At 34.2% G+C, this 10,177-nt stretch overlaps 1 protein-coding gene across 1 annotated transcript in view; it reads left to right on the forward strand.

The window, feature by feature from the left end:
- Window positions 1-10,177, forward strand: part of ZFPM2 (zinc finger protein, FOG family member 2) — a 496,557-nt gene that overhangs the window by 475,440 nt on the left and 10,940 nt on the right. Inside the window, exon 6 of the mRNA XM_044684050.1 lies at window positions 9,765-9,971. Coding sequence (XP_044539985.1) covers window positions 9,765-9,971 — 207 coding nt within the window. The remainder of the gene's footprint in view (window positions 1-9,764; window positions 9,972-10,177) is intronic.

A 10,177-nucleotide genomic window follows, 5' to 3' on the forward strand; every position in this document is an offset into this window, starting at 1 on the left:
TCTCTCTCTCTCTCTCTCTCTCTCTCTCTCTCTCTCTCTCTCTCTCTTTCTCTCTCTCTCTCTCTTTCTCTGTCTCTGTCTTTCTATCACTCTTTCTGTCTCTGTCTCTGTCTATGTCTCTGTCTCTGTGTCTCTCTGTCTTTCTCTCTCGATGTTCTATAAAAAGATGTCAGAAAAACCAGCATGGGAAAATGGAATGACTAAAAAATGTGCTCCAGAGTGTTTATTTTGCCTACTCTGTAGAAGTGAAAAATGTTAAGGATTATTTAACAACGGGGAAAGACCTTTTCTGCAAAATGCCTTTGATTTATTGCTGGTGTGTGCTACAGATCTTTATCAGCTTCTCTTACACTATTTTATTCAAAAACTTGTGTAAACCATGAGTTGGCATGTTGCAGCATAACCGGAGAGGCATTAATCAACTCTCAAATAAACAAGTTCATAGATCTATCTAACAACTATGAAGTAGTTAAAGCATTTATAAGCAATTTTATTATAGAAAGAAGGCCTAAAAGAGTAGTGCTTAATTATCTGGACTCCTCTGTGCTGGGCTCTCTTTTGATTGTATTAATGAAGCAGCTGGCCCATTGTTTCTCTTTAATTCCTCTATTGTTTTAAGAATATGTCACAGCTCTTTATTCTTTTATCAGGTACTGTGCAGGAGGAACCGCACAATACCTCATATTCCTACTGTATTTGCCAGTGCACAAAGAAACCTCCAAAGCGTTTTTCAAAGCAGGGGCACTCATAATTTATAAGTTCTATTCCTTGCACTACTCTTCTGTCAAGAATTTCAACAGTATTGGATTTGAATTCATTATAAATGTGTATTAAACAATGTGGCTACGTATAGATATATGTCCTGTGTTAATGTCTAAACGCCGAGATCTGGGCACCATAACATGTTCAGCATGGAAATTGGGACATTCTTTAGCAGGGGAAATTATTTCCAGCAATCACCTCTGGATGGAAGAAAAATAAATTTGAGGCCTGGACCTCATCTTGGATTTTCAAATTATTCTTAAACGAGTTTATTTGGAAGAAATAAAAGAGAAATAGAGATAACAAGACAAACAAATACCCACCCCCTAACCCTCACTACACCCCCAGGAGTTTGATGTCTTTTTTTCTGTCTGTTCAAAGAACTGTTTGTTCTTCAAAAGGAATGGTTTTAATCTATGGGAATGTGCCTGAAAGTTACTGTGGGTCATAACATGAGCTAATACGCAGGGTTGTTTAAATGAGTTTTGATAGTGGCCTGACCCTCCTCTGAAGTCACACTTGTATACAGGAAATCGGCTCTTAGACCGGTGCAATATGACATGCTAATTACAGGGCTCCAATGTGAAGCAGCCCCCAAAGAATGGGAAGGGATCAGTGTTCTAACATGAGACACTCTGCTGAAGTGATTTCAAAATGATGGTTCAGTTGCAACTACTTATTTCTTGAATTTCTTTAGAAACTACAAAATCCTCAGAGTAACATGATCCCTGTGAATCTGATTTGGGGTGGATTTGGGAGGTAAAACAAACAAGGAAAAAGAGTCCATATGGTAGACTTGTGTTCCTTGTAACACATGCAACTTTTGGGTTTTCCTAGCAAATATCTGGTTTCCTGGACAGCTTATTGATTTTTTTTTTCTTTTTCCCTTTCCAGAGCCCGAGTCTTTAAAAGAGAAGCTAGATAAATCATTCTACTTCGCAGCTTAACACATCTACCAAAAGTTAGAAAACTCAACTTTCGATTTACTTTTAGAAAATGTACAAGAACAAGTTGCAATTATTTAGCCAAAGGGGAAGAAAATTCCAAAAATAAACTTCATTTTTATGGAGTGAGAAAATGAATTAATTTACTTCAAATCACCCATATTCTTATATTCCTGGATGCATTTCTTACATAAAATAAAGTTTTATACTAGTATCCATATCTATCTTCTTGAGGCTCCCTGTCCTTTTGCATATTGAGGCAGAGTAATACAGAATCTAAATGCGATTTAATTGGTTCAATTTGCTATATATTTTTATGCTAAGCTTGGCACCCTATCTTGATGAGCCCGAATGTAGTTGCGCTCCAGGTTTACAGCTTCATATTGCTTGCATTTTCTTATTTTTACAAAGCAAACGTCTATCAATCACAGATAAATTAGAAAAAAAAATGTACAAATAACACATCGCAAAGATTTTTTTTGCAACATGCTATGTAATTATTAACCTGATTTTTGCCATTGTGTGAAACCATGAATTGCAGATAGCATGGATGAAGTTAAATGCTTTTATATTAAATACGTTTTGCTTATACCGGACTCTATAGGTATGGCCGTACAATATAATTGAAGCTTTGTCAGCTCTGTAGCCTAGCAACAGATAATACTGTTAGGTTACTGAATTGCTCCTGGTTGACAAGTAGGGAGTATTTTTGTGTTTATCATGTTTGCTAATGATGGGATCCTTTCCAAAAGGCTTGTCTTAATCTTAATTAGAGTTTATCAGCAGAGGTCTGCATGACATTATGCAGACACTGATTTCATAAATAATAAAAAGTGCAAGTGAAAAATTTGGCAGGAGAGGGAGATATTTGAGGCCACTGATTCTTGTAAGAGGAGCGTGAATTTCCAAAATGTAATCAAGTTTGAACTGTGACTCTATTCTTTATTATCGAAACTTGCAGTACACTTCAATGCAGTTTTGACAGCAATTATGAATAAAATTTATCAGCTTCCTGTTAGGAACCAGATCTGTTTGTACAGGAATCTTGATCATAAACATTACTAAGAACAGCGAGTCCATAGTTTTTTTTTTCTTTCTTTCTTCCTTTTTTTTTTTTCCATGAACATCAAGGCCTCAGTAGTTATTGCTTTTCCATGGAACCTTGAAACTGCTTGTCCTTTATTTTGTGGGGGTAGTGATGGGAAGCAAAAATGAGTGGCTGTGTTTGCAGCATAAGAGGCAGACAAAGAGAGAATCCTAAAATAACCTTTCCATTTGGTGGAAGCTATGGAAGTATCAGATAGCTGCCTTAGTGCCTGATGTCATTTGATAAAGGATTCATGCCAAGGCAGGAGGAATGTAATTTTTCTGCTCTAGTTTGCACAATATGATATTATTCCACGTCCACAATGTTCTGGGATTCAATAGTATTGATCATCCTTAACTAGTAAATTACCTAGGTATAATTAATGCTAAACTAGTAAAAAACTAAAAGAAGTTTGTGACAGCGTCACATTCCATATTTCCAACAAATTTAAACTGAAAATTATCCCTGGGCTTCTCCTTCTCTCCCACCCCCAACCCCAAGAAACAATCTGGAGTCAGAGGTTCTAGGTTTAAGTTTAGACCCTGCTATTTATTATATATTATAGTGTTAGTCTTTTCTCTGAGCCTCTGCTTCATCTACAAAAAGGGGGTTAGATTTATTGATTTCTGATACCCCTTTCAACCCCAAATCTATGATCCTTTGAAACTATTTCATTAATTATTACTACCTTCACAAAAACCAGGGAAATGAGAAGCAAAGTCACTGATTTCAGATTTTGATTCCCAAGTATCAAATCAGACATTTTTATTCACTCAGTTGACCTGGATACTCTTGATAAAGCGATAGAATATGAATACTACAACTAATAATAATAATAACTCTTACTAATAAGGAAAATATATTTTATTTTCCTAAATGATATATTCTTGTTGTCTGTTAGATTAACTTTGGAGTTCCTTCTGCATTTCATCTACGTAAAACCTGTACTTAAATTTGTAATAGTATTGGTCATTTGTGATGTTGGCCCACTTTCATTTTTGAGTTTAATTTGTGCTTTTATTGTTTTAGGGGTCACTGATGCCATTCTTTCCCCTCCACCTTTGTTTTTGCCTTGAATAAGATAAAGTAGGATATTTTTGTATAAAACAAGTCAGCCAGTCAGTCAACTGGTGTTTGTTAAATATCTGTTATGTGTCAGGCTATGTGCCAAGCACAGTTAAAAAACTAAGTACAAACAAGTTATATTCAGAATAAATTGGGGATAATCTAAAGGAGAGGGCAATAAGATTAAGAGTCATCACATTTAGAGCTAGAATGAATAGAGCCTTGAACCTAGAGTCTATAAGATATGAGTTCAATTCCTATTTTAGAAAAATATAACTGTTTAAACTTGGACAATGCACTTCTGGTCTCTCAACTGTAAAATAGATATATTAATACTGGTTATACTCACCATACAAGGTTATTGTGAAGATCATATATAATAATGTTTCAAAAACAATAGACATTAAAAAACACTGTATATTGTTAGTTACTGTTATTAATATTTACAGTGGTTAATCTAGTCTTTCATTTTATTTTTTAATTACATTATGATGATTCAGCATTTATATTTTTCAAGTTTTCATTAAATCCCAACCCCAGTGGGGAGAGTAAGCAAAATAAAACAAATATGCATAGTAAAGAAAATCAAGTTCCCATTATTTTCCATGTCCAAAATAATGGGTCTCATTCTTTCTATTTAGTTCATCCTCTCTTTGTCAGAATGTGAGAACTATTATTTTTAATTATTAATCATCTGGAATCATGTTTGACCATTACATTGATCAGAGAGCTCTTGTTTTTCAAAAAACTGTTTTTAAAGCGTTATTGTTATGTTATTGATCGTTGTCCTGGTACTATTTGCATTTGCATCAGTTCATATAAGATTCTTGGATTTCTCTGAAACTGTCATAATTTCTTACAGAATGATAATATTCAATCATATTCATATACTATTATTTGTTCAGTCATTCCCCAATTTCTCATCACCACCCCCCAGGTTAGAATTCTTTTGCTTTTACAAAAAGAGCTACTACAAATATTTACATAAAAATCAGTCCTTTACCTCTTTCTTTGAACTGTTTTGGGAGAGAAAACTAGTAGAGAAATTTAGTTCTTCTTTTAAAAAAGTAAAGAAGAGAGCAGAGAAATTGTGTCTTGCCCGGAGTCATACAACCAGACAGTGGCAAAACTAGAATAAGAACCTGGGTCTTTTGACTCCTATCGCAGTGTGTTTTGGTTTGGCTGATGCTCTTTGAAGGATATCTAATTTTAGGAAAAAAAAATATTTCAGTTGAAATATTGGGAGGGGGTAGAGGTGTAACCATATTTTATTGTATTTTTACTATATGCCTCAATCCATTAGATAAGAATAATTCAACAACTACTTGATATACCACCAGTGCAGATCACTAAAATGCCCTAAAAATAAATAAAACTTTAAATTTATTTCTGTTTACCCCTGTCTAAGTACTGAACATGTTGGATTCATCCCTCTGATCTAGTCTTGCTAGTCTAGGATATCTTGTCCCAAACCACTGTTTTCCATAATGATTCAGACTTCAAAGCATTTCTATACCTGTGCAGAAAGAGAATATAATTTAATCAGAGTATACTAGCAATCCCTATTTCTATAGTGTTTTAAGATTTTGTCAATCACTTTCTGTACTATAGCCCTTTGAGGTGATGTGGCAGATTTTACTTTCTCTACTTAAGAAGTCAGGAAATTTAGGGAAGTAACATGATTTCCCCCAGGTTACATAATAAATGTCCCTGGTAAAATTTGAACCCAAATCTCTGCTTGCCATAGACCCTATATGCTTTTTATTATACCACACTGCAATTTAAGAGTCACAGTTAAAAAATCAGTAACTCTGCAGAAATATATTATGAAACCTAGCAAACATAAATTCTGTACTCCTTATATTCTATTCTTCTAACAATCGCTGCCATTTATATGATGTCTTAAGATTTGCAAAGGACATGGATAAGGATGGTCCTAGGGGAATTGTCCCCATTTTAAGGATGAGGAAAATGAGGTTCAGAAACAATGAGTCTTGGCAATGATCTCATAGCTCAGTAGCACCCAAATTGGGATTCAGATCCAAGTTTCCCTTGATACACAATATTGGAATGTCTCTTACACTTTATATTCTGGGTACCGGGAGAAAAAAAGAAGACACAAGTGATTGCGCCATCTTTAGAAGTTTGATTAACAATGCAACATCACAAAAATACACAAATTGGCTTTAGACACATTGCTTGGGAAGTTCTAGAGAAACATTCATTATGAGCTATAATACTACCATTTATACTTGCTGAATCTCTTGCTTTAAGGAAATGCTATAGCTTCTACTTTTTGGAACAAAAAAAATTGCTTGCAAAAATGAATATGGTTGTAGTTTTAGACTTCTTATTAGCTAAGCTGTTTTCCCTCCACATAGAGCAAAAATCTATAAAGAGGATAAGCCTTGATGATCCACAAAGTTCCTTCTACCTTTAACATAGAATGATTCTAAGTGACAGACACAAAGCTCAATCCTGGGTTCATATGTGTATTTGTAAATGTGTGCATGTGTACGTTCTGATTTATATGTTTTACTTTGAAACATTTATATCTCTTCGAGGCCTACAATATAAGTTTTATCTTTCTACATAAATACTATTTTGTTTTCTTATCTTTAAAACCAATAACCTCATTTAATTAATAATCCAAAGTTTTTTTCTAAAATGATAATTCTTACACATTGAGGTGTTGCAATTCATACACTTTTTTATTTTCTCTTCTACCAGATTTTTTTCTACAAGTTGTTCTACAACTATAATCTCTTTTGGGGTGAGAGTAGTAAAGGGATTGGAAATGAAGTGCAACTGAAAAAGTAGCTACTAATGCTGAAAAATAAACAAAAAGAAATGTGACTTATCCGAATAAATACCATTTTTGCTTATTTAATGATTCTATCATAGCTTTTGGTATATGTATACCATAACGGAAAATAAGCTTAATAGCATATAAAGAATGCAGCATTATTTCAAGCATATGTGTATTGGATATGTATCTTGGTCTGAAAGTGTAGATTAAATAAAATAAATCTGTGAAATAAAAGTCTTCACTAGCCCATTCCTACACATTACTAGATGGACTTGCATAGGTAATTTCCTTCTTAATGCATGCCATGTGCGCAGTGTTGCACAGAGCCACAGTGCATCGTTTTTTACCAATGGAAGAAAGGATTCTTTTCCTTTAAACAAACTTTTATTTAAATGTCTTTTTGAAACAGATCTTTGGCATATCTTCTTTCCAGGAAGTTCTGTTAGTGGAAGCTAAGATAAAACAGTAGTCATGTTATGAGGAATATTATGTAAGAAGGATCAGTTAGCAAAAGTTGGTAGTGAACACATGGAGAGTGAAAATATCTTATGAGGATATCGGAATTTAGCTTTGTGAGCTGTTTGAGGTGTGTGTATGTGTGTGTGTGTGTGTGTGTGTGTGTGTCTTTGTGTCTTTGTGCTATACAAATAAATACATTTGACACTGAGTCAAAATACATGGATTAAAGTATAGGCTTTGCTATTTACTAGCTATCAGCCAGTCACAACTTTTTTGTGCTTCAGAAATGGAAATAATATTTGCCTTACCTGCTCTATCTAGTGATTTCAAGGACCAGTCAACTAAAATCAAAAAACCATTTATTAGGAGCTTACATTGTACCTGGCATTTTATGAAATCTTGGGGATGCAAAGGGCTTAAAGCATGCCCTCAAGCAACTTTCATTCTACTGGGGGAGACAAACTGTATATATATTGAGTCTGTACAACATATGCAAGGACAGTGAAGAGAGCATAGAACCTGGAATCAGGAAGACCCAAGTTTAGATATTTCCTGGCAATGTGACCTTGGAGAAGTCACTTAACCCAGTTTATTTCAGTTTTCTAATCCATAAAATGAGTTGGAGAAAGAAATGGCAAATAATTGCATATCTTTCACAGGAAAATTTCAACTGGCGTCCCAAAGAATCAGACATGACTGAAATGACTAAATAACAACAACAAAGTTTATGAACAGGCAATTTTCAGAGGAGGAAAACAAAATGATTAATACTTATATTTAAAATGCTCTAAATCATTTATAATTCTAGAAATTTAAATTAAGACCTCTGAGATACCATCTCATATGCATCAGATTGACTAAAATGACAGGAAAAGACAAAATAAAGGAAACAAAAAATAGGCACACTAAATTCACTGTTGGTGTAGACCAGTTTTGTCCAGCAAAAATTTGGAAGTTGGCTATAAGAATATAAAACTTCATGCCCTTTGACCCCAAAATATTGCTGCTAGTTCTGTTGCACTAGGGAGATCAAAGAAAAAAGAAAAAGGCTAATGTGCATAAAAATATTTATGGAAGCTCTTTTTGTGGTGGCAAAAATTTGGAAACAAAATATCTATCAATTGGAGAATGGCCACAAAAATTATGATATATAAATGGGATTGAAAACTATTGTACTATAAGAAAGGATGAAGGGGATCATTTCAGAAAAACCTGAGGAAACTTATTTGAATTGATATAAGAGGAAATAAGTGGAACTCTGAGAACAATGTACACAGAAACAGCAATATTGAAAAGATACAAACATGAAAGACTTAGTAACTCTGATGAATCCAATGATGCACCCCAATTTAAAGAATTAAAGATGAAAAATGACAGAGGACCGATGTACCCAGAGTATGAATTGAAGAGTAACTTTATCTTTTCCCCCTCTGGAACATGGATAATATGGAAATATGTTTTATATGGATATGTACTTCATATGGATAGTGGGTATCATATTTCTTACTTTCTCAAGGAATAGACGGAGAAAATTTGGAAGTAGAAATGAGAAACAAACAAAAGAAGACATATAATTCCCTTTGTAAAATTAGGTTAGTATCTTTAGACTGTAGATTTGATTAGATAATAGATGCAAAAACACTTAAAAAAAGAAATATTGTTAGCTAGGTGCATATAAGAATGTCTTATATACATTATCTATCATTGATGTTTAATTGTGTAAAATCAATCCATGATTTTTTACATAAATGAATAAATCCATTTGGAAGCAACTGATAGGGAAAAAAACCATTTCACTAATATTACCAGAAAGGTTGAGCACTGGGGATGTTCAATGTTGTATGAGGGAATTGGACTAAATTATTTCTAAAGTCCTTTTCAGATCTAAATCTATAATCCTTGGATATTATAATATGCTGTCAAATGTGGTCATTTTGTTGATCAATTTTGTGTAGCTTTTTCATTCTTAAAAAGGAGAATTTAATGGTGGAGAATTATCAGGAAATAATATGCCATTAAAATAGAATGTATCAATAAAAAAATTTTAAATAATGAACCTATTTTTGAAAGGATGAAAAGCAAAATTATAATTCATTTTATCTTCCTACTTTCAACTACTAAAGGAAAGTGATGGGAACAGGGTCATTAGAATATTTTTTCACATGCATGCGTATGTATATGTGTGTATATACACACAAACACACACAAATATGTGTATGTATTTAGGAGATATGTATATGTGTCTATTTAGAAAAAGAATGTATATAGGCTAAACCCACTGTAATGTTTGTTTTTTTCCTTGAGCTACAAAACTATATTAAGGCAACGATTAAGATGAGATACAAGAAGAAAAGAGGGTAAACATTTGACAAAAATCCCTCCGAGGTAATGATGATATATCCTTTCTTGACCTCTTCTACTTTTGGTCATTATAGATGGATATTTTATCTAATCCAGGAAAGGAGTTCCATCCCCCTCCCCAAAGGAAGGGTAAAGATAGCCAGCTGCCTTGATTAAGCACTCCACCCCTAAACTGACATGAGATACATGAGAAGATGCTGTTGACATTAATCTACTCTACAGCAGGCTTGAGAATTCTATTGTCAATTAATTTTTCTCCCTCTTTTCTTCTTAATAGGGGGTCAGCTTTGGTGCACTACTACGAAGGCCATCTCTGAGGGTGAGGAGCTAATTGCCTTTGTGGTAGATTTTGACTCAAGGCTACAAGCTGCCAGTCAGATGACACTCACAGAAGGGATGTATCCTGCGCGACTGCTGGATTCAATTCAACTGCTCCCTCAACAAGCCGCCATGGCATCTATTTTGCCTACAGCTATTGTCAATAGTAAGTGCTGAACAGGGCAATTTAGGTTAAAGGGGCATGGAATGGGGTGGAGTTGAGATGTGCCCAACTGTCAGTCTCTGGGAGATCATGGGATCTAGGACTGTTATGGCTCAAGCACCTTGTTTGCTCTGGTTTTGCCTGAATTTTGTCATCCCAGAGAAAGGAAAGAAAGGAGAGAAAGGGGGAGAGATAGAGAGAGAGAAGGA

Source organism: Gracilinanus agilis, chromosome 1 (genome assembly GCF_016433145.1).
Source record: "Gracilinanus agilis isolate LMUSP501 chromosome 1, AgileGrace, whole genome shotgun sequence".
Taxonomy (NCBI): Eukaryota; Metazoa; Chordata; class Mammalia; order Didelphimorphia; family Didelphidae; genus Gracilinanus; species Gracilinanus agilis.